Source organism: Pelobates fuscus, chromosome 2, assembly GCF_036172605.1.
Source record: "Pelobates fuscus isolate aPelFus1 chromosome 2, aPelFus1.pri, whole genome shotgun sequence".
NCBI lineage: Eukaryota > Metazoa > Chordata > Amphibia > Anura > Pelobatidae > Pelobates > Pelobates fuscus.
Window position 1 is genome coordinate 393,364,487 of NC_086318.1, and position 25,837 is coordinate 393,390,323.

The following is a 25,837-nucleotide window of genomic DNA, read 5'->3' on the forward strand; positions in this document are numbered from 1 at the left end:
CAATGTTTACATTGCAGGATTAAATCCACCTCTAGTGACTGACTTCCTGACAGCCAATAGAAGCGCTTTTACTGCACAGGCCAAGCAAAAATCAGTCACATGACGTGGAAACCACATCGGAAAGCATTGGATTTGATCATCGTGGAGGCTATGCCTCCTGTGTGACATTACGGAAGAAGAAGTAAGCAGCTCCCAGAAAGCCTCAACGCTGGAAAAGGTAAGTAAAAAACATAATTTTTTTTTATTAAACACCTCCCTTCAAGTAGGAACAATGACACTAAAGCTTTAGGAACACAAGTTTGTATTCCAGCTCTATAGAGTTCCTTTAATACCTATTTTGCTGTAACAACTTTACATTTCAGGATACTAGCTATACATTTCTAACTATCATTTCACTTTGTCATAACTGAACTCCAACAAAGACATCTTTCAAATGAAATACAAAACTATAGCACAAGTAGTAATATTTTAAAAGACTTTCTGGTATTAAGAATTTTTTATTTTTCTACTCACATTCTCTGAAATTTAATCGAACTTACCTTGATTCTGGACTCTAAGTTGTTCATTGACTGTATCATTGTAGGAATCGGATGTACTTTTGGACAAATTGTCCAATTTGTAGCCTTTTTTGCTTGGCACCTCCTCTTGTTCCCATGGAAAATGGGTTGCTGCAAAACCTCTCTTAAGAGAAGTGTCCTGAGTAATAGATGAAGAGCGACTTGGTGTTCTGTCTTGTTGCCACGAAAATACAGACGATGACGCCTGGTGACGAGCAATATCTCTGTGGTTCATGGTACTGTGGGAAGAGGACTGCGGGGTCTGATTTGCGCTCTAAGAAAAAATAAATAAATCTATATAAAATGTACAATAACAAAAAGGCATGTACCACACTTCATTATATAATTAAGGTTTGTGTGTATTCTTGTTTAATCCAAAGAGGTGTTTGCCACCTTATAAAAAGGTTCCTCTACAAAAAAATAAAAAATAAAGTGTGTTGATAAAACACTGTTTTTGGATTGAGTAACCCTTGCTGGCATCACTCTTAAATTCAATGAATGCAAACCTTACCGGTTATCCTGCACCAAATCAAAGTTCTCTCAAAACAATTACAGGAGTAGAAATAACTGTTACAGGAGGGTGATTTTAAAGTTTCACAATACACAAATTTCATGATGGCATTTTATAAAGAATAAGATTTGATAGCATTTGGAGTTTTCACTAAATAGGAAACTTTGAAAAACAGACAAAATAATGGAATGTTACAGTCCAAGAGCACTAGACTGGGTTAAAATTGATATTTGTGTTATGGCCCAAGTACATTCCTCTCAAGGTATTCTGAGAAAGCACAAACCCCACTGGGAAATCAAAAAAAGAAAGTGCCAGGCGACAAAATATCAATACCATATCATTCCAATGCTAAAAGGGGTTATGAAATATAAAAAAAGCATGTCTAGCACATGGATGAACATATTTTTTTCAAGTTGGGAGGTAAGTATTTATAGGTCTGTGTTGAATAATATACAAGGTCATTTTTAAGTGTCACTGTTTGAGACCGTGATGTTCTCCTGACAAGCTGGTATAAAACCCATTTCCTGGAATGACATCACGCTACAGGAAAGACAGCAAGGGAGACAAAATTAGTTTGGAACAACTTTTAAAAAGTCTTCTAGACACTGCAGGAGCTGATGATGTGTGATTAAATTACAATTTACAGAGGAGGGGATAAAAACTTATCATGCAAGGTAACATCAGATGGAAAATGAAACCACAAACATTTTATGTGCGAGTCATAGCCAGGGGAGATGTGGCTAGCGCTGCATAAACAGAAACAGCAGTGATTTAACTTCTAAATGGCAGAGAATTGAGCTGTGTATTGCAGGTTGCATGATATATACATCAAAACTATTTCATTAAGCTATAGTTGTTTTGATGCATTTCGTATGCCTTACTTTTAATTGGAGCACTCTTAGTTCTGTTTCTAGTCTTTTTCTCTCTTCAACTTCTTTATTGTATTTTTCTTGCAAATCCTCGTATTTGGAGTCTAAATGGAAATGGACGTTATATTAAGACATAGAAATAACATTTGATGTGTGTGAGAAATATGATTAATTTACATACCATTGTATTTATCAGGTGTACAAGAAATAAATGAGGTTTTCTGGGGTGTGACACACAGGGACATGTCCCCAGCAGTAAATGATTGCTGGCTTTTTTCCAAGTCATTTTTATATCTAGAAGAAAGCATAAGATCATAACAGATACATTAAAGTGAGAAATCAACAATTACAGAGTTATAAAGCCACTTACATAGAAACATAGAAACATAGAAACATAGAATGTGACGGCAGATAAGAACCATTCGGCCCATCTAGTCTGCCCAGTTTTCTAAATACTTTCATTAGTCCCTGGCCTTATCTTATAGTTAGGATAGCCTTATGCCTATCCCACGCATGCTTAAACTCCTTTACTGTGTTAACCTCTACCACTTCAGCTGGAAGGCTATTCCATGCATCCACTACCCTCTCAGTAAAGTAATACTTCCTGATATTATTTTTAAACCTTTGTCCCTCTAATTTAAGACTATGTCCTCTTGTTGTGGTAGTTTTTCTTCTTTTAAATATAGTCTCCTCCTTTACTGTGTTGATTCCCTTTATGTATTTAAATGTTTCTATCATATCCCCCCTGTCTCGTCTTTCCTCCATGCTATACATGTTAAGATCCTTTAACCTTTCCTGGTAAGTTTTATCCTGCAATCCATGAACCAGTTTAGTAGCCCTTCTTTGAACTCTCTCTAAGGTATCAATATCCTTCTGAAGATAGGGTCTCCAGTACTGTGTACAGTACTCCAAGTGAGGTCTCACCAGTGTTCTGTACAATGGCATGAGCACTTCCCTCTTTCTACTGCTAATACCTCTCCCTATACAACCAAGCATTCTGCTAGCATTTCCTGCTGCTCTATTACATTGTCTGCCTACCTTTAAGTCCTCAGAAATAATCACCCCTAAATCCCTTTCCTCAGATGTTGAGGTTAGGACTCTATCAAATATTCTGTACTCTGCCCTTGGGTTTTTACGTCCAAGATGCATTATCTTGCACTTATCCACATTAAATGTCAGTTGCCACAACTCTGACCATTTTTCTAGTCTACCTAAATCATTTTCCATTTGGCTTATCCCTCCTGGAACATCAACCCTGTTACATATCTTAGTGTCATCCGCAAAAAGACACACCTTACCATCAAGACCTTCTGCAATATCACTAATAAAAATATTAAAGAGAATGGGTCCAAGTACAGATCCCTGAGGTACCCCACTGGTGACAAGCCCAAGCTTCGAATATACTCCATTGACTACAACCCTCTGTTGCCTGTCACTCAGCCACTGCCTTACCCATTCAACAATATTGGAATCCAAACTCAAAGATTGTAGTTTGTTGATAAGCCTTCTATGTGCAACAGTGTCAAAAGCCTTACTGAAATCGAGGTAAGCAATGTCTACTGCACCACCCTGATCTATAATTTTAGTTACCCAATCAAAAAAATCAATAAGATTAGTTTGGCATGATCTCCCTGAAGTAAACCCATGTTGTCTCTGATCTTGAAATCCATGTGTTTTTAGATGTTCAACAATCCTATCCTTTAACATGGTTTCCATCACTTTCCCCACTACTGAAGTTAGGCTTACTGGCCTATAGTTGCCCGACTCCTCCCTATTACCTTTCTTGTGAATGGGCACAACATTCGCTAACTTCCAATCTTCTGGGACTACTCCTGTTATCAATGATTGGTTAAATAAATCTGTTAATGGTTTTGCTAGTACACCACTAAGCTCTTTTAATAGCTTTGGGTGTATTCCATCAGGTCCCATTGACTTATTTGTCTTTACTTTTGACAGTTGAAATAGAACCTCTTCCTCTGTAAACTCACGTGTAATAAATGACTCATTTATCCTTTTTCTTAACTGAGGTCCCTTTCCTTCATTTTCATCTGTAAATACCGAACAAAAATATTCATTGAGGCAGTCAGCTAGACCTTTATCCTCATCTACATACCTTCCTTCTTTTGTTTTTAATCTAACTAATCCTTGTTTTACTTTTCTTTTCTCATTTATGTATCTAAAAAAGGTTTTGTCCCCCTTTTTTACTGACTGTGCTATTTTCTCTTCTGTGTGTGATTTGGAAGCTCTTATAACTTGCTTAGCCTCTTTCTGCCTAATCTTATAGGTCATTCTGTCTTCCTCACTCTGGGTTTTTTTATAATTACTAAATGCTAACTTTTTGTTTTTTACTATTTTGGCTACATCTGTGGAGTACCACAGTGGTTTCTTGAATTTTTTGCTTTTACTGACAAGCCTAATGCAATTTTCTGTTGCCTTCAGTAGTGCAACTTTTAAATAATCCCATTTCTTTTGGACTCCATTTAAATTGCTCCAGTCTGATATTGACTCCTTTACATATATTCTAATTTTGGAAAAGTCTGTTTTTCTAAAGTCTAAAACTTTTGTTTTTGTGTGGTGTGACTCAGTCACTGTTCTTATATTAAACCACACTGACTGATGATCACTGGATCCTAAACTTTCACCTACAGTAATATCTGATACCAAATCTCCATTTGTTAACACTAAATCTAGTATGGCCTCTTTACGAGTTGGCTCCTCAACGACTTGTTTTAGAGACAATCCCAGTAGGGAGTTTAGAATATGTGTGCTCCTGGCACAAGTAGCTATTTTTGTTTTCCAATTTATATCAGGAAGATTAAAGTCACCCATGATGATAACTTCCCCCTTCATTGTCATTTTAGCTATTTCTTCAACTAGTAGATTATCTAACTCTTCAATTTGTCCTGGGGGCCTATAAATCACACCTACACGAGTTACTGTGTGATTACCAAATTCTAACGTAACCCAAACTGACTCTATGTTCGCCTCACTAACCTTTATTAGGCTAGATTTTATGCTATTCTTTACATACAGGGCCACCCCTCCCCCTTTCTTGCCTTCCCTGTCTTTTCTATATAAAGAGTACCCTGGTATTGCTATGTCCCAGTCATTTTTCTCATTATACCATGTCTCAGTAACAGCGACTAAATCTACACTATCAGTTGCCATTATTGCCACAAGTTCATGGATCTTATTCCCTAAACTGCGAGCATTTGTAGACATGACTCTAAGCTTATCATTTTTTAACACACTTGCTACAGGCACCTTCTGTCCTTGTTTTGGGGGACAATTGGATTGATGTTTTATCACCCTTTTGCCCCCCCCTCCTAGTTTAAATACATCCTAGCAAAACCTCTGAACTGCTCACTGAGAACATTTGTTCCCTTTTGAGAAAGATGCAAACCATCTTTTTTGTACAGTTTATTTCCATTCCAAACAGAGCTACCATGAGCAATAAAGCCAAATCCTTGCTCCCGACACCATTCACCAAGCCACAAGTCACATGTCAAAAAGTGAGCACACTATTTCCCCCCCCCCCCCCCAAAAAAAAAAAAAACACAACTTAGTATTCCTAATATTAGAACATGTAACAAGTCACCAACTGAGATATCAATACTCTCAATATATATTAAAGAGACTCTCCCATCAAATACTTTAATCTCAATGCATGGTACTGCATTTCCTTAAAGTGTTAAACTGTTTTTCAATGGTATAACACTTAAGGGGGTTCCCGGGTGCCAGTCCACTCTCTCTCTTCAGTCCCCAAGTGGGTACTCACAACAGGCTTAGATGGTTAGAGGTTGTGCTCAGCCTATCACGGACCGCCCATTACAAGTAACAGTACAAAATCAGTGGGAACCCTGCTGCGGTTAGCAATATTTCTAACAATGTAAACTTTGATTCATTTCAAACCTTTTCAGTTCTTGTTCCAACTTCTCAATTTGTTTCTTGCTTGAAGCCAGCTGCCCGTCTAGAAAGTTGACCTGGGTCTCTTTAACTTGATGATCATGGAGGAGCTTCTGCTTTGCTTTTTCCTGGTTATCACATAATTCGATCAAGCTTTGATTCTCTCTCTTCAGTGCTGTTACTTCACCTTTTTCACTTTCAACCTGTTCAAATGACACAATCATATTCATAAAAATGAAATAACACACAATGTCCAGACGTGTGGAGTATGTAGCCAAGCAAATATACTAGAAACAATGTGGAAATGGCACATTATAACAGGGGCTGATTTAAAGGAACACTATAAAATTAGCAATATAAATCTGTATTTCAAACATAACTTTCCTTGTTTCCAGTGTCAAGGCTCTCTCAGCTCTGGTCACCTCTTCTCTCCAGGTGCCGTCACAAAGGAGGTAGCACCTCCTCCAGCGGGATCCAATCTAATGTTCCTCATAGAAGACCAGTGGGAACATAATGCACATGCGAGCGCATTCACTTCCGCATCACATGACAGAGTTTTACTGGGCAGCATAAGTGCCTCTAGTGTCTGGCAGTATGACAGACACTAGAGGAGGAGTTAACTCTGCAATGTAAATACTGCAGTTTCTTAAAACTACAATGTTTTACACTGCACCCAGACCACTTGTTTAAAATAAAATTGTCTGAGTGACTATAGTGTTCCTTTAAGTTTGGAGTGGTTATGTTTGGTAGTAGTTATGGTGCCAGGAGTGAGAAATTGAACCGTTTAAGGATTGGTTTGAAACATTAGCTGGGTCCTCTCAATCAACTGCCTCCCCTGCAGATGGGAACTTCTACCACTGAGCTATTCCTGGCTATGCAGGGATGCACTCACTTACTTAACTACATTCTCAGCTGAGCTCAGTGGAGCTAACAGAAGCTCTTTGCAGGGGCTTCCAGCTGCAAACGCGACAGGGATGGGTGCCTGGCAGGCCCCACGCAAGTTGTCAAACTATATATGAATGGTCTACACTGGGAGGGTGCCATGGCAATCCTGGCACCAGAACCACTACAGCAGACGTTTAATATATGAGATGTTGTAAAATGAAAATATTAACGAATCACAATAGATACTGTACGCTGGCTTGAAAATAACACAAGCATGTCATAATGTGAACTTTGCAAAATCTGTTAGTGAGTTAACAATATGTTTGATGGGGACATGCTGAGATTGATGCTAACTCTAGGAGGTACACCAGTGGTTCACTTAATCACCTATGTAATTTTCATATAAATCAAAACAGTCCAAAGCAAAGTGCTTTGCCAGTTCCTTAGGTAGCTCTTATCATGAAACGTTCTTACTGTTAACATACTGGTGGTGAGTTTCTCCCCAGCCAAGTTCCTGAGATCCAAACATGTATTCCTAGCACTATTAGTGTTACCCTACCTATTTACGTGTGTCTGCAAATCCGATACTTCCCCACAGAGAGGCACTTTAGAGTTAAAGCGGCACTGTCATGCAGAATCCCGTTTTTATTTTTAACCGCCCTCCCGCCTCCACTACATCCAATTGACCCCTTAGTCACCCCCAAATGCCCCTAAGCCCCCCAGATTACCTATTTATTAATCTGTATTTTCTGCCCCGATGTATATTCAGGGCGCCGCCATCTTTGTGTGGGTAGGTGAAGTCACCTACTGTCCTCCCCCCCAGCCCCCCACCCCTGTGCGGAGGGTGGGGGCCATAATGATAATGAAGGGGGGGGCCCTACTGTCCGCCCCCACCCCTGGGTGGCGGGTGGGGGCCATAAAGATAACGAGGGGGAGGGGACCTACTATCCTCCCCCTTCACCCCCGGGCAGCGGGTGGGGGCCATAATGATAATGGGGGGGACCTACTGTCCTCCCCACCCCTGGGCGGCGGGTGGGGGCCATAATGATAATGGGGGGGGCGACACCTACTGTCCTCCCCCCCCCCATTATCATTATGGCCCCCACCCGCCGCCCAGGGGTGGGGGCCCTAAATCAAATAACCCCCACCCCCCCCATCAAAGGTGACTAGGGGTCCCCAAGCCCCTAGTCACCCACACTCCACCCAAATAAAAAAGCCCCTACCTACCCCCCTCACCCTAAAAAATAGTGAGGGGGGAATAAAATTACTACCCTGTAAATGAAATTAAACTTACCATTCAACGTCTTCTTTTTTCTGAAATCTTCGAATTTCAGCCCCCCAAAAAGCCAAATAAAAATCCATTATACCCGTCAAACTTAAAATAAAATAAAAAAACCAGAGCGCAAAAAAAATAATCAATCTTCACCCATGGAGGGCTCCGCGCAGACTGAGCTCCGCAGGGGGAAGGCTTATAAAGCCTTGCCCCGCCCTGCAATTAGGCTAAGAACACACTGATTGGTGGGTTTAAGGCAATCACAGTGCTCTGTGTCATTTTACACAGCGTGGGAAAGTTCTGTGATTGGATGGCTTGAAATCCATCCAATCACAGTGCTCTGTGTCATTTTACACAGCGTGGGAAAATTCCAAAGAACTTTCCCCCGCTGTGTAAAATGACACAGAGCACTGTGATTGGATGGATTTCAAGCCACCCAATCAGAGTGCTCTGTGTCATTTTACACAGCATGGGAAAGTTCTTTGGAATTTTCCCACGCTGTGTAAAATGACAAAGAGCACTCTGATTGGCTGAATCCAGCCAATCAGAGTGTTCTTAGCCTAATTGCTAATCTTTACTTAGTATTAGTAAATTTGGCTGAAAGACCAATTTAGGTCTTTCAGCCTTTTAGTAGATAGCTCCCTAATACCGTGGGAATTAGGGAGTTATCTACTAAGCGGCTGCAAGATGCAGCCACAGCAATGAATAGGAATTCGAATGAAATTCCGATCAAAGTCCCGAATTGCGTTCTTACATGAATGGAGAAACTGTTAGAACGCAATTCAGCAGTTTTGCCGGCGTTTTGTCTAAGTGACAGGAAGCATCGTGGGAACAGGGAGGAAAGCTAAGGATCATGGGAAAATTGCTGTGACCACCGGAAACGAAGCACACTTTGCTCCTCCGCTGGTAACACTGGTCACCACGTAGGAAACCTCCAGAAGAGAAATAGTCCCTACTTTTTCTTAAGTTTTAAAGAAAACTATAGCAGATAGGAAGAAAAGAAGAACAGATCCTGAGAGAGGGAGAGAAGAGGAATCGATTGGGGAAAGGTAAGTTCGGCATGACAGTGCCGCTTTAACATCTGACATGCCAATAGACTGATACTAACAGAATGGATTTTTACACAATAGGTGTGGAATATATGGCGCTAAGTAATAGGTATAAACAGTGGGTTTTAGCTGCTGAAAAACACTCTGTGGGTACTCCTCAAAAGCCCACCATACAAAGATAATCACCAAGATACAAAAAAGGTTTCAGGCCCAATTGGTGTTGCCACCCCTTGGGTCCTCTACCTTTAAGAGTGCAGCGCTGTGTTTGGTGAAGGATTACAGTAAGTTACCTGTGGTTCAAAGACAGGTACCCTTTGCGTTCTCCAATATAGTGAATATACAAAAGAAAACAAGAATATATACAAATAATTGTGCAGTATATTAAACACTGTGGTTGGAAATTGAGTGAGTTCACAATTATGTCTACACTCACATTCTTTAGAGCCTTTTCAAGTAAATTAGGCTCTAAACTTGTGCACGTCTGTGTCTTTAAAGGTAGATCACACGACCCCTCTCTCCAAGTTGGATGTTGTATTCTCCTCTCCACTCGGTATATAAAAGACACAGAATTAACGAGCTAAGTGTAGCATCCTTTGTAGTTTTTGTGAGTTTTAAGAAATGAGATTAAAATGCTCACCTTGTTTAGAGCCTTTTGATAACTGGCTCTAAGTATGCAGACCTAGTGTCAATTTGTGGGGTGACACTGCCCCTTCCCTGGAATCACTGGTGCTGGATACAGTTGGTAGTAAAAAATAGATGAATTTATTGCAATGTATAAATAATCAATATAAAATACTTTCTAGAAAATAAAAAACAGATAAGAACAAATATATTATGAGTATTAGTGGTTTCCAATAAAAATGTTAAGTCCACTTTAAAAGCTAAAACGCGTTTCGCCGGTAAAACGGCTTCCTCAGTCAGCTTGTAAAAGACTTCTTGATGCTCTGTACTTTTAAATCTGTAAAATCCCGCCTAAAATGCATCCTTCCAATCGGAATGGTCCTTCCGATCACCTGACGTGGCTGAACAGCCGTCGCGTCACTTCCGGTTTTTCGGCACTACAGGATCCAGAGTGCTTTGCGCCCAGCGCGTCACTTCCGGTTTTTGTCCGGTCGTTTATGGGGATTGTAGTCCGAAAGTGGCGATTTGCCAAGTCCATATTTGGAGCCTATTTGGCTCAATTGCAATAATAAAACGAAAATAAAAGAAAGAAGTGTACAGTTAAATGTTCTTATGTATGCTCTTTATATATAACACAAAAAAATGCTTTACTAGCCTTTTTTAGCATTTCCATTGAAGTTATTCCGTTTTCAATATATAATCTTGTCTTAAAAACACAATAAACCCTTATGTGAACCTTTTTAATTAAAAGACATACAGGTTCCTTTAAATTTAGTGGGAAAAAAAGTGACTTGTGCTTAGGATGTGCTTTTTATACATAGAGCCTATTTTCTGCAGAAAACATTTTTCCAAATACACATTTAATTATTTATTTTATATCCTAGTTAGTGTGGATTTTTCCTTAGGTGAGTGTATCTGTTGCCTCCCTTATTTAAAAGGTGGTATCACATCTATACAAAAAAACATGCAAAGAAAATAAAATACATAAAATGCTTTTAAAACCAGTGGAAGACGAACGTTGGTGATTAAAAAGTATACATGTTTTTTTCATAAAAAATGGCATAGCTCAAAATCTGCGTTAAGACCTGCAGGGGCTAAAGTGTTGAGGTTAAAAATCCATTTTGTTTCTATTTTGCCTAATTTCCTAATCTCATCTTCCCCTCGCCAGTTGAGTGTGATTTTCTGGATTGCCATAAATTCCAGACATTGGGGGTCTCTATTATGTACTGAATTAAAATGCTCTGAAACACTATGTTTGTCATAACCTTTTTTATGTTTCTAATGTGTTCATTTACACGAGTTTGTAAAGGGCGTTTTGTCCTGCCCACATACAATAAATTGCACGAGCATTTTAAAACATATATTACTCTTTTTGAGAAGCATGTAATCATCTGGCGTATCTTATACTTATTTTCTCCTTTTGAGTCATGGAATTCTGTAATATGTCTCTTTACACTTTTCGTGCTTCTACACGCTAAACACTGTCCACAGCCAAAAAAACCTTCTTTCTGGAAGAAGGGGGTAGGTGTATTTTCTCTAATATGATTGTGTGTTAATTTTCGTTTTAAATTGGGAGCTCCTCTGTACACTAATTGTGGTCTCTCTGGTAAAATGGAGTGTAGCATGGGATCGTTCCTTAGCATAGGCCAGTGTTTATTAATTATTTGTCTGATCTTCTGACTCTCTTGATTGTAATTACAAATGAGCGGCAGACTCTTATTTTCATTGTTATTTTTAGGTTTGTATTTTAACAGGGAAGATCTTTCCATGGCTCTTACTTCTTTAATCGTGTTGGAAAGAGAAATTTCCTCATACCCTTTTTCTATAAAATCCTGTTTAATCTTAATGGCCTGGATTTCAAAAGTGCTTTGATCTGTGCAGTTCCTTCTAACTCTCATCAGTTGTGCTTTGGGTATATTTTTAAGCCAGGGGGAGAAGTGACAGCTGTTTAAATAAATATAATTGTTAACGTCCACTGATTTAAAAAAGGTTTTTGTTTTTATCTCATTGTCCTCTATAAAAATGGTCAGGTCTAAAAAATTAACGCTTTCTTTGCTGAATTCTGTTGTTAGCGTCACTCCCCAATCATTTGTGTTTAAAAAGGTTAAAAACTTATTTAAAAGATCCACTGGCTTAAAAATATACCCAAAGCACAACTGATGAGAGTTAGAAGGAACTGCACAGATCAAAGCACTTTTGAAATCCAGGCCATTAAGATTAAACAGGATTTTATAGAAAAAGGGTATGAGGAAATTTCTCTTTCCAACACGATTAAAGAAGTAAGAGCCATGGAAAGATCTTCCCTGTTAAAATACAAACCTAAAAATAACAATGAAAATAAGAGTCTGCCGCTCATTTGTAATTACAATCAAGAGAGTCAGAAGATCAGACAAATAATTAATAAACACTGGCCTATGCTAAGGAACGATCCCATGCTACACTCCATTTTACCAGAGAGACCACAATTAGTGTACAGAGGAGCTCCCAATTTAAAACGAAAATTAACACACAATCATATTAGAGAAAATACACCTACCCCCTTCTTCCAGAAAGAAGGTTTTTTTGGCTGTGGACAGTATTTAGCGTGTAGAAGCACGAAAAGTGTAAAGAGACATATTACAGAATTCCATGACTCAAAAGGAGAAAATAAGTATAAGATACGCCAGATGATTACATGCTTCTCAAAAAGAGTAATATATGTTTTAAAATGCTCGTGCAATTTATTGTATGTGGGCAGGACAAAACGCCCTTTACAAACTCGTGTAAATGAACACATTAGAAACATAAAAAAAGGTTATGACAAACATAGTGTTTCAGAGCATTTTAATTCAGTACATAATAGAGACCCCCAATGTCTGGAATTTATGGCAATCCAGAAAATCACACTCAACTGGCGAGGGGAAGATGAGATTAGGAATTAGGCAAAATAGAAACAAAATGGATTTTTAACCTCAACACTTTAGCCCCTGCAGGTCTTAACGCAGATTTTGAGCTATGCCATTTTTTATGAAAAAAACATGTATACTTTTTAATCACCAACGTTCGTCTTCCACTGGTTTTAAAAGCATTTGATGTATTTTATTTTCTTTGCATGTTTTTTTGTATAGATGTGATACCACCTTTTAAATAAGGGAGGCAACAGATACACTCACCTAAGGAAAAATCCACACTAACTAGGATATAAAATAAATAATTAAATGTGTATTTGGAAAAATGTTTTCTGCAGAAAATAGGCTCTATGTATAAAAAGCACATCCTAAGCACAAGTCACTTTTTTCCCACTAAATTTAAAGGAACCTGTATGTCTTTTAATTAAAAAGGTTCACATAAAAAGGGTTTATTGTGTTTTTAAGACAAGATTATATATTGAAAACGGAATAACTTCAATGGAAATGCTAAAAAAGGCTAGTAAAGCATTTTTTTGTGTTATATATAAAGAGCATACATAAGAACATTTAACTGTACACTTCTTTCTTTTATTTTCGTTTCATTATTGCAATTGAGCCAAATAGGCTCCAAATATGGACTTGGCAAATCGCCACTTTTGGACTACAATCCCCATAAACGACCGGACGAAAACCGGAAGTGACGCGCTGGGCGCAAAGCACTCTGGATCCTGTAGTGCCGAAAAACCGGAAGTGACGCGACGGCTGTTCAGCCACGTCAGGTGATCGGAAGGACCATTCCGATTGGAAGGACGCATTTTAGGCGGGATTTTACAGATTTAAAAGTACAGAGCATCAAGAAGTCTTTTACAAGCTGACTGAGGAAGCCGTTTTACCGGCGAAACGCGTTTTAGCTTTTAAAGTGGACTTAACATTTTTATTGGAAACCACTAATACTCATAATATATTTGTTCTTATCTGTTTTTTATTTTCTAGAAAGTATTTTATATTGATTATTTATACATTGCAATAAATTCATCTATTTTTTACTACCAACTGTATCCAGCACCAGTGATTCCAGGGAAGGGGCAGTGTCACCTGACAAATTGACACTAGGTCTGCATACTTAGAGCCAGTTATCAAAAGGCTCTAAACAAGGTGAGCATTTTAATCTCATTTCTTAAAACTCACAAAAACTACAAAGGATGCTACACTTAGCTCGTTAATTCTGTGTCTTTTATATACCGAGTGGAGAGGAGAATACAACATCCAACTTGGAGAGAGGGGTCGTGTGATCTACCTTTAAAGACACAGACGTGCACAAGTTTAGAGCCTAATTTACTTGAAAAGGCTCTAAAAAATGTGAGTGTAGACATAATTGTGAACTCACTCAATTTCCAACCACAGTGTTTAATATACTGCACAATTATTTGTATATATTCTTGTTTTCTTTTGTATATTCACTATATTGGAGAACGCAAAGGGTACCTGTCTTTGAACCACAGGTAACTTACTGTAATCCTTCACCAAACACAGCGCTGCACTCATAAAGGTAGAGGACCCAAGGGGTGGCAACACCAATTGGGCCTGAAACCTTTTTTGTATCTTGGTGATGATACTAACAGAAGATCATAAGATACATAGTTAACAACCATTGGAATGACAGAGGTAAGCCATCACTGATCTAAATTCAAACTTTAGGGTGGGAAAGATGCCATACATTCAGACAAATGAAAGACAGGTGTGTACATGTACTACGTGTCCCAATTCTAGAATATCACCTTTTGTTTTTGCTTTTGAAATGCAGCCTCTAGAGACTCAAGCTGAAACTGCTTTTGTTGTCGTTCCTTCTTTAGTTTATCCAACTGACTTTCCAGCTCCTGGATTTTCTGCAGGCTCTTTGTAGGAAGCCCTTCCTTCCATTCCTCAACAACCCAACTCATTGTACCTTACTTTCCTGGGCTACTTCAATTGATACCTGTAATGAAGAAACATAGGTTATTATAGACATGCTCATTCCTATAAAACAATGCATGTTGAGGAAAGTCACAAGAGGATATTTCAAAAATGAAAAAGAATACATTTAGTAACTCTCAAATTGTCTTAAAAAAGGAATATCAGTGGAAACATAGTTTACATGCACCATTGACACTACTGAATTACGTTTATGTACCTCTTAATTAAATATCCAACAGCAGCAAAGACATTGCATTTACTTTATCAAGCTCATAATTCAGGATATAATGTAAGTAGATCATTTTTTCTTCAAACTGAAAGGCAAACCAATTTGTGTTACACCCTGCCTGTCTGGCGGCAGGATTACTGCCCTTATTTTCATTGATAGTTTAAAGAAACACTCCAAACACCACAACCACTAGAGCTTGTGACTTGCCAGAGACAGAGCCCTTACATTACAACATAGATTTAACCCCATCCTTTCCACCAAATATGCTTGAAAGATATTTAAACCCATCCATCACTGTCAGAGGCAGAAACCCAAATGACATTCAACAGTATGCCCACCTCAGAGACAAATACTGCCAATTATATTCACCCAATACACCCCCACAATGACATTTAACTCTTTTCTTACAAGTGAGAAATCCATCCTGACAGACAGACCTCTGTAAAAGAAATTTACACTAAAGAGTAATTTATCTACAAGCTCGATTTCAGGGGGCTTACCACTTAACCGTTTTCATACCAAAGACAAAATGCAAGCAACATCTTCCCAAGAAAGGCTCTCCCCTTCCTTATGTAGGTTTCCCTGACAAAAATTGCTCCCATCCTCTCCGAACTGACATTTAAAGCGGCACTGTCATGCCGAACTTACCTTTCCTCAATCTCTTCCTCTTCTCCCCCTCTCTCAGGATCTGTTCTTCCTTTCTTCCTGTCTTCTTTAGTTTTCTTTAAAATCATAAGACAAAGTAGGGACTCTTTGTCTTATGGAGGATTCCTCCGCTTGACCAGATCTGACCAGCGGAGGAGCAAAGTGTGCTTCATTTCCGCTGGTCAGAGCAATTTTCCCACAATCCTTAGCTTTCCTCCCTGTTCCCACAATGCTTCCTGTCAGTATTGCCGAACGTCCTGTCACTAAGACAGAACGCCGGCAAAACTGCTGAATTGCATCCTACCAGAATGAGAACAGTTTCTCCATTCGTGTTGGGATGCAATTCTGGACTTTGTTCGGATCGCAATTTCATTAGAATGAATGAAACTCCGATCCTATTCGTGCTGTGGCTGCATCTTGCAGCCGCTTAGTAGATAGCTCCCTAATTCCCACGCTATCAGGGAGCTATCTACTAAAAGGCTGAAAGACCTAAATTGGTCTTTCAGAAAAAAAATGTAATACTAAGTAAAGATTACTTAGTATTAGTAAATTATGCCCCTACTCGCTATACAGCGAGTAGGGGCATGTCTAGTAAACAGTGAGCAACCTCAGGGGTGGGGGCCGGGGGGAGGACAGTAGCGGTTGTTGGGGGCCCTAAAAAACAATAAGGGGAGGGCCCTTATTGTTTTTTAGGGCCCCCAACAACCGCTCAGGGATGGGGGCTGGGGGGAGGACAGTAGGTCCCCCCCCCCTTATTATTTTTTAAGGCCCCCACCCACCGATGAGGGGGGACACCGGGAGGAGGACAGTAGGTGCCCCCCCCCCCCCATATTGTTTTTTAGGGCACCCACCCACCGCTCAGGGGTGGGGGCCGGGGGAGGACAGTAGGTCCCCCCCCTTATTATTTTTAGGGCCCCCACCCACCGCTCAGGGGAGGGGGCCGGGAGGACAGTAGGTTCCCCCCATATTGTTTTTTAGGGCCCCCACCCACCGCTCAGGGTTGGTGGCCAGGGGGGAGGACAGTAGTTCCCCCCACCATTCTTATATAGGGCCCCCACCCACTTTTCAGGCGTGGGGGCCGGGGGGGGGGACAGTAGGTCCCTCCCTCCTTATTGTTATTTAGTAGGTTATTTTTTAAACAGTGAGCAGCCACAGGTTGCTCACTGTTTAGTGGACATGCCCCTACTCACGATATAGCGAGTAGGGGCATTCGGGAGTTTTTGATCTCCCTGATGCTATTATGGGGGTCATATTGACCCCCCTAGAGTGAGAGGGGGACCTGGGGGGCTTATGAAGTGGCGGGGAGCACTGCTCCCTAACGCTTCTATCTTTACATGTTACAAGGAGGGAGCTGCGTGCCGGTAACTCCCTCCTTGTAATAAACTGAACGAACAAACAAACACTGATACTCAGTGTTTGTTTGATCGTCTGATTTTTCTATTCATTCATTCGTCTGTCTGATGAATGAATGAATAGATGAAATTCCCGTTCGCATGTCCAAGTATTTCACTGGGCATGTGCGGGAATCTCAGTCTGTCTAGTGTCGGCAGATGACGTGTCCCTCAGGGACTTCCTCTACCCACACAAAGATGGCGGCACCCTGAATAAAGATCGGGGCAGAAAATAAAGATGAAAAAAGAGGTAATATGGAGGGCTTAGGAGCATTTGGGGGTAACTAGGGGGTCAGTTAGATGTAGTGGAGGCGGGGTTAAAAAAAAAACAAAAAACAGGATTCGGCCATTACAGTGCCGCTTTAACCCCTTAAGGACCAAACTTATAGAATAAAAGGGAATCATGACATGTCACATATATCATGTGTCCTTAAGGGGTTGAAGAGAAACTACCAATAATGAAAATCACACCGCTTAATAAATCCCTGAAACTGACACAATATGCAGCATCTACATTCAGCATGGAGGCGGCGCTGAAGTTCCACATAGAGATGCATTCCTTTAATGCTTCACTATGAGGAGATGTTGATTGGTAATTAATCATCTCAGTTATGGAGGCGGGCCAGCTGCGGTGAGACTGGCACAGCGTTGGAAAACAAGTGAGTAAAAACACCATTGCCATGTGATCGGAGGGGGGCTGGTGACCTAAACATACACATTCACTAACAGACACACACTCACACTGACAGACATCCTCTCACAGGATATTATTTGATGCATACAGACAAATACACACACACACACACAGACAGACGTACATGCATGACAGATATACAGACAGAAAAAAAAGCAAACACAGTATACTGTATATGTGCATATTTCTGCTCTTCTTGTAATGTACTGGGTTTGAATATGTGAGTAAAGTGAGTGTATGCAGCTGTGTACATGCATGCAGTCAGGGCCGGACTGGGGCAAAAATTCAGCCCGGGCATTTAAAGGTAGAGAAGCCCACTAGGAGGGGCAAAGCCATAAAGAGGTGTGTTATGTCATCACCAAAAAAACATGCCAACCTATTCTGCAGTGCTTTACAATATTATGAAAGAAGAACATTTTAAGTGGTTATGGTGAGTGGAGGCTGTCCCCCCTGACATGTAACCCTTCCCCTGCCATACTGCCTCCCTGACATGTAACCCTTCCCCTGCCAGACTGCCCCCCCACTGATATGTACCCCTTTCCCTGCCAGACTGCCCCCCCACTGATATGTACCCCTTTCCCTGCCAGACTGCCCCCATACTGACATGTAACCCTTCCCCTGCCAGACTGCCCCCTCACTGACATGTATCCCTTCCCCTGCCAGACTGCCCCCCCCCACTGACACGTAACCCTTCCCCTGCCAGACTGCCCCCCCACTGATATGTACCCCTTTCCCTGCCAGACTGCCCCCCCCCCACTGACATGTAACCCTTCCCCTGCCAGACTGCCCCCCCACTGACATGTAACCCTTCCCCTGCCAGACTGTCCCCCCCACTGACATGTAACCCTTCCCCTACCAGAGTGCCCCCCACTGACATGTAACCCTTCCCCTGCCAGACTGCCCCCCCACTGACATGTAACCCTTCCCCTGCCAGACTGCCCCCCCACTGACATGTAACCCTTCCCCTACCAGACTGCCCCCTATCTGATATGTAACCCTTCCCCTGCCAGACTGCCCCCCCTACTGACATGTAACCCTTCCTCTGCCAGACTGCCCCCACTGACATGTAACCCTTCCCCTACCAGACTCCCCCCCCACTGACATGTAACCCTTCCCCTGCCAGACAGCCCCGCTTCTGACATGTAACCCTTCACCTGCCAGCCTGCCCCCCTACTGACATGTAACCCTTCCCCTGCCAGACTGCCCCACTGACATGTAACCCTTCCCCTGCCAGACTGCCCCCCCCACTGACATGTAACCCTTCCCCTGCCAGACTGCCCCCCCCACTGACATGTAACCCTTCCCCTGCCAGACTGCTCCCCCCCCCACTGACATGTAACCCTTCCCCTGCCAGACTGCTCCCCCCCCCACTGACATGTAACCCTTCCCCTGCCAGACTGCCCCCCACTGACATGTAACCCTTACCCTGCCAGACTGCCCCCCCCCCCACTGACATGTAACCCTTCCCCTGCCAGACTGCCCCCCACTGACATGTAACCCTTCCCCTGCCAGACTGCCCCCACTGACATGTAACCCTTCCCCTGCCAGACTGCCCCCCCCCACTGACATGTAACCCTTCCCCTGCCAGACTGCCCCCCCCACTGACATGTAACCCTTCCCCTGCCAGACTGCTCCCCCCCCCACTGACATGTAACCCTTCCCCTGCCAGACTGCCCCCCCCACTGACATGTAACCCTTCCCCTGCCAGACTGCCCCCCCCACTGACATGTAACCCTTCCCCTGCCAGACTGCCCCACTGACATGTAACCCTTCCCCTGCCAGACTGCCCCCCCCCACTGACATGTAACCCTTCCCCTGCCAGACTGCCCCCCCACTGACATGTAACCCTTCCCCTGCCAGACTGCTCCCCCCCCACTGACATGTAACCCTTACCCTGCCAGACTGCCCCCCCCCCCACTGACATGTAACCCTTCCCCTGCCAGACTGCCCCCCACTGACATGTAACCCTTCCCCTGCCAGACTGCCCCCACTGACATGTAACCCTTCCCCTGCCAGACTGCCCCCCCCCCACTGACATGTAACCCTTCCCCTGCCAGACTGCCCCCCCCACTGACATGTAACCCTTCCCCTGCCAGACTGCTCCCCCCCCCACTGACATGTAACCCTTCCCCTGCCAGACTGCCCCCCCCCCCACTGACATGTAACCCTTCCCCTGCCAGACTGCCCCCCCACTGACATGTAACCCTTACCCTGCCAGACTGCCCCCCCCCACTGACATGTAACCCTTCCCCTGCCAGACTGCCCCCCACTGACATGTAACCCTTCCCCTGCCAGACTGCCCCCACTGACATGTAACCCTTCCCCTGCCAGACTGCCCCCCCCCCACTGACATGTAACCCTTCCCCTGCCAGACTGCCCCCCCACTGACATGTAACCCTTCCCCTGCCAGACTGCCCCCCCCCACTGACATGTAACCCTTCCCCTGCCAGACTGCCCCCCCACTGACATGTAACCCTTCCCCTGCCAGACTGCCCCCCCACTGACATGTAACCCTTCCCCTGCCAGACTGCCCCCCCACTGACATGTAACCCTTCCCCTGCCAGACTGCCCCCCCCCCACTGACATGTAACCCTTCCCCTGCCAGACTGCCCCCCCCCCACTGACATGTAACCCTTCCCCTGCCAGACTGCCCCCCCCCCCACTGACATGTAACCCTTCCCCTGCCAGACTGCCCCCCCCCCACTGACATGTAACCCTTCCCCTGCCAGACTGCCCCCCCCCCCCACTGACATGTAACCCTTCCCCTGCCAGACTGCCCCCCCCGCGGACATGTAATCCTTCCCCAGCCAGACTGCCCCCCCCCCCCTGACATGTAACCCTTCCCCTGCCAGACTGCCCCCCCGCTGACATGTAACCCTTCCCCTGCCAGACTGCCCCCCCGGCTGGCCCAGTTAACCCTTTCCCAGCCAGGGACTGACACCCCCCACCCCTGCAGGTGACATTTTGTAAACATTCCCTCACACAATACTAAACCATCATTAACCCGCCTTCCTACCCATCCAGCACCCTGACTTACTGGTGCCGGACTCAGCTCACCCGTTTTATTTACGGCTTATCTTCATCACTGATTCGAACTCCGCGCCGAACACAACACACAGCCACAAACACCCAGCGTCCAGAGCGCAGCAATGCAACCCAGGCTGCCATTGGTCCGCAGTCAAACACACATGCCACGCTATTGGACAGTGATCCCGCCTGGCCACGCCCACTAAACATAAACAAGTGGTCTATGGTGAAAATGTATAAAGGGGCGGGGCTTCAGTTCAAACTGGGACAGAGGGATAGAAGGCTGACTGGGATTGGTTACATGGAGAGGACTTCGTCAATGGCTCATACAGCGCGTCTGATTGGATGCGTATGCTAAAGCATTAACCAATCGGAAGGCTGGTAGGAGAATTTAAAAGATGGTGGCGGTTGTTTCTGCCCGGTTGTTAGAGAGATGTGATGGGGGCTAGGAACCCTGATGAGTTTAGGGCTGCCAGCAGGACTTTCTGACCCATTGTAAGACCAGCCGCCTCCAGGACAAGCTTCCTCAGAAACATCCCTCCCAAGTGTCCCTGTTTAGGAGAGGCAGTCCCTATTCTGGATCCAATTAACTGCCCCCCTCTTCTCTAGGAGCTCCATATTGCTGAAGTGTCTGAGTGATAACAGAGCTCCACAGCAATAATACTCCCAGTAATGTGTCTGAGTGTATAACAGAGGTCCCGAGCAATAATACTCCCAGTAATGTGTCTGAGTGTATCACAGAGCTCCACACCAATGGTACTCCCAGTAATTAGTCTGAGTGTATAACAGAGCTCCACAGCAATAATACTCCCAGTAATGTGTCTGTGTATAACAGAGCTCCACAGCAATAATACTCCCAGTAATGTGTCTGAGTGTATAACAGAGCTCCACAGCAATAATACTCCCAGTAATGTGTCTGAGTGTATATCAGAGCTCCACAGCAATAATACTCCCAGTAATGTGTCTGAGTGTATAACAGAGCTCCACAGCAATAATACTCCCAGTAATGTGTCTGAGCGTATAACAAAGCTCCACAGCAATAATACTCCCAGTAATGTGTCTGAGTGTATAACAGAGCTCCACAGCAATAATACTCCCAGTAATGTGTCTGAGTGTATAACAGAGCTCCACAGCAATAATACTCCCAGTAATTTGTTTGAGTGTATAACAGAGCTCCACAGCAATAATACTCCCAGTAATGTGTCTGTATATAACAGAGCTCCACAGCAATAATACTCCCAGTAATGTGTCTGAGCGTATAACAGAGCTCCACAGCAATAATACTCCCAGTAATGTGTCTGTGTATAACAGAGCTCCACAGCAATAATACTCCCAGTAATGTGTCTGAGCGTATAACAGAGCTCCACAGCAATAATACTCCCAGTAATGTGTCTGAGTGTATAACAGAGCTCCACAGCAATAATACTCCCAGTAATGTGTCTGTGTATAACAGAGCGCCACAGCAATAATACTCCCAGTAATTTGTCTGAGTGTATAACAGAGCTCCACAGCAATAATACTCCCAGTAATGTGTCTGTGTATAACAGAGCTCCACAGCAATAATACTCCCAGTAATGTGACTGAGTGTATCACAGAGCTCCACAGCAATAGTACTCCCAGTAATTTGTCTGAGTGTATAACAGAGCTCCACGGCAATAATACTTCCAGTAATGTGTCTGTGTATAACAGAGCTCCACAGCAATAATACTCCCAGTAATGTGTCTGAGCGTATAACAGAGCTCCACAGCAATAATACTCCCAGTAATGTGTCTGAGTGTATCACAGAGCTCCACAGCAATAATACTCCCAGTAATGTGTCTGAGTGTATATCAGAGCTCCACAGCAATAATACTCCCAGTAATGTGTCTGAGTGTATAACAGAGCTCCACAGCAATAATACTCCCAGTAATGTGACTGAGTGTATCACAGAGCTCCACAGCAATAATACTCCCAGTAATGTGTCTGAGTGTATATCAGAGCTCCACAGCAATAATACTTCCAGTAATGTGACTGAGTGTATCACAGAGCTCCACAGCAATAGTACTCCCAGTAATTTGTCTGAGTGTATAACAGAGCTCCACAGCAATAATACTCCCAGTAATGTGTCTGTGTATAACAGAGCTCCACAGCAATAATACTCCCAGTAATGTGTCTGAGCGTATAACAGAGCTCCACAGCAATAATACTCCCAGTAATGTGTCTGAGTGTATAACAGAGCTCCACAGCAATAATACGCCCAGTAATGTGTCTGTGTATAACAGAGCTCCACAGTAATAATACTCCCAGTAATGTGTCTGAGCGTATAACAGAGCTCCACAGCAATAATACTCCCAGTAATGTGTCTGAGTGTATAACATAGCTCCACAGCAATAATACTCCCAGTAATGTGTCTGAGTGTATCACAGAGCTCCACAGCAATAGTACTCCCAGTAATTTGTCTGAGTGTATAACAGAGCTCCACAGCAATAATACTCCCAGTAATGTGTCTGTGTATAACAGAGCTCCACAGCAATAATACTCCCAGTAATGTGTCTGAGCGTATAACAGAGCTCCACAGCAATAATACTCCCAGTAATGTGTCTGAGTGTATAACAGAGCTCCACAGCAATAATACTCCCAGTAATGTGTCTGAGTGTATAACAGAGCTCCACAGCAATAATACTCCCAGTAATGTGTCTGAGTGTATCACAGAGCTCCACAGCAATAATACTCCCAGTAATGTGTCTGTGTATAACAGAGCTCCACAGCAATAATACTCCCAGTAATGTGTCTGAGCGTATAACAGAGCTCCACAGCAATAATACTCCCAGTAATGTGTCTGAGTGTATCACAGAGCTCCACAGCAATAATACTCCCAGTAATGTGTCTGAGTGTATATCAGAGCTCCACAGCAATAATACTCCCAGTAATGTGTCTGAGTGTATAACAGAGCTCCACAGCAATAATACTCCCAGTAATGTGACTGAGTGTATCACAGAGCTCCACAGCAATAATACTCCCAGTAATGTGTCTGTGTATAACAGAGCTCCACAGCAATAATACTCCCAGTAATGTGACTGAGTGTATCACAGAGCTCCACAGCAATAGTACTCCCAGTAATGTGTCTGAGTGTATAACAGAGCTCCACAGCAATAATACTCCCAGTAATGTATCTGAGCGTATAACAGAGCTCCACAGCAATAATACTCCCAGTAATGTGTCTGAGTGTATCACAGAGCTCCACAGCAATAATACTCCCAGTAATGTGTCTGAGTGTATATCAGAGCTCCACAGCAATAATACTCCCAGTAATGTGTCTGAGTGTATAACAGAGCTCCACAGCAATAATACTCCCAGTAATGTGACTGAGTGTATCACAGAGCTCCACAGCAATAATACTCCCAGTAATGTGTCTGTGTATAACAGAGCTCCACAGCAATAATACTCCCAGTAATGTGACTGAGTGTATCACAGAGCTCCACAGCAATAGTACTCCCAGTAATTTGTCTGAGTGTATAACAGAGCTCCACAGCAATAATACTCCCAGTAATGTATCTGAGCGTATAACAGAGCTCCACAGCAATAATACTCCCAGTAATGTGTCTGAGTGTATAACAGAGCTACACAGCAATAACACTCCCACTAATGTGTCTGAGTGTATAACAGAGCTCCACAGTAATAATACTCCCAGTAATGTGTCTGAGTGTATAACATAACCCCACAGCAATAATACTCCCAGTAATGTGTATAACAGAGCTCCACAGGAGTAATACTCCCAGTAATGTGTCTGAGTGTATAACAGAGCTCCCCAGCAACAATACTCCCATTAATTTGTATTAAAACTACAGTAAATGTGTTTAGAAATCAGTCTGTGTAAATAAGATACATTGTTCTTGTTATAATTTACATTTAGTTTTATAAATTGTTTGTAAGTCACCTAGAATTTGTAAACACAGCCTCACCTCCAACCTCATACTCCTAAAATTAAAGTGTCCCTTTTTGTCCTTTTGAATAATTGAGAGGTATGCAGAAACACACTCAGTCAGACGCACTCTCTCACAAACACATGATGACATATTATTATTATTTATATAGCACCATCCGATTCCGTAGCGCTGTACAGTGGTATGCACTCTCAACAGACTCATGCAAACATAGATATACACACCCACAAATATTGAAATCCATGTAACTTTTAACATCACTATGTCTGCATAATTTAATATGAATAAAATATAAATAAAATGAGAGAAAATAAATGTTATTTTTTTTAGTTTTGCTTGACATTTTAACTGTAAATGTCATAATACTCCTTGCTTTTACGGCAATAAAATACACATATTTGTATTTGTACAGGTTTTATGGTGTTTTGGAAAGTTACAGGGTCAAATATAGCATGTTTCATTTTTTTCACGTTGAAATTCGCCAGATTGGTTAAGTTGCCTTTGAGACCGTATGGTAGCCCAGGAATGAGAATTACTCCCATGATGGTGATGTAGATTATTTTGAAAATAAACAAATATGTTCAAATGTCTATCTGTTCCTGTCCAAATCTGAGATGATTAAATTGCGTATACGCAGAAGTAAATTCACACTGACACACGGAGTTCAGGTTAAAAGCACTTCGAGAAAATTTAATGGCATCTGGTTAAAAGCGGGCTCGCAGACCCTTATAAGAGCAAAATTACATCATCATTGAATATCAAGATAACAACAAATAAACATTATTAATTGGATTAGGTGTTAAGTGGTTATGTCAATGTCCACCCATTAATATTATTTATTGGCTCAAGTACTAAGTGGCTGACTAGGTGTCCTCCCACCGGGAGTTGGCGTCATTCTGGACACGGGTGTGGACAGATGGCTCAAGCGCCATCTTACCCAGCATCATTTTGGGTAGTTAGTGATGTCAGACTCGGGGTCAGGTTCAGGGTCTTTTTTATGAAAGAACATTTCATTAGAGCAGTTTTCACATGGCCTAGCTATAATATACAGTGGGACCTCGGTTTACGAATTTAATGCGTTCTCCGGGATATTTCTTATTGCGAAACATTTGCAAACCGAAATGCGGTTTCCCATAGGAATGCATTGAAAACCAATTAATCCGTTCTGGAGGTCAGAAATAAGTCAAAATGAGTTGGCATGGAAACCAACCCACAATGCAGAACACACAATAAAAGGCATGCAAACGATGAAGCTCAGCTCCCTACCTTTCCAGTGCTTGAGAAATGCACCAAAAAAGTTCCAAAAAGTCCCAAAACCACTGCAAACAATTTCCAGAATGGCACCAAAACTTGATGCAAAAGCCGCTCCAACACCTCCACACTCGACGCCACATGCTACCAACAGGCTCCAGCATG

General features: G+C 42.6%; 1 protein-coding gene across 3 annotated transcripts in view; it reads right to left on the reverse strand.

Moving 5' to 3' along the window:
- The window catches only part of CENPF (centromere protein F), a 59,315-nt gene extending 38,705 nt beyond the window's left edge, over positions 1-20,610 (reverse strand). For 2 of the 3 annotated variants that reach the window (XM_063443831.1, XM_063443833.1), the window contains exons 1-6: positions 20,509-20,610; positions 14,338-14,534; positions 5,850-6,046; positions 2,119-2,231; positions 1,950-2,041; positions 540-831 (exon numbers count right to left, since the gene is read on the reverse strand). In XM_063443831.1, the coding sequence (XP_063299901.1) occupies positions 540-831; positions 1,950-2,041; positions 2,119-2,231; positions 5,850-6,046; positions 14,338-14,499 (856 nt within the window). In that variant the 5' untranslated portion in view covers positions 14,500-14,534; positions 20,509-20,610. The remainder of the gene's footprint in view (positions 1-539; positions 832-1,949; positions 2,042-2,118; positions 2,232-5,849; positions 6,047-14,337; positions 14,535-20,508) is intronic. The other variant, XM_063443832.1, reaches the window with a different exon arrangement.
- Between the last annotated feature and the right edge of the window lie 5,227 nt (positions 20,611-25,837).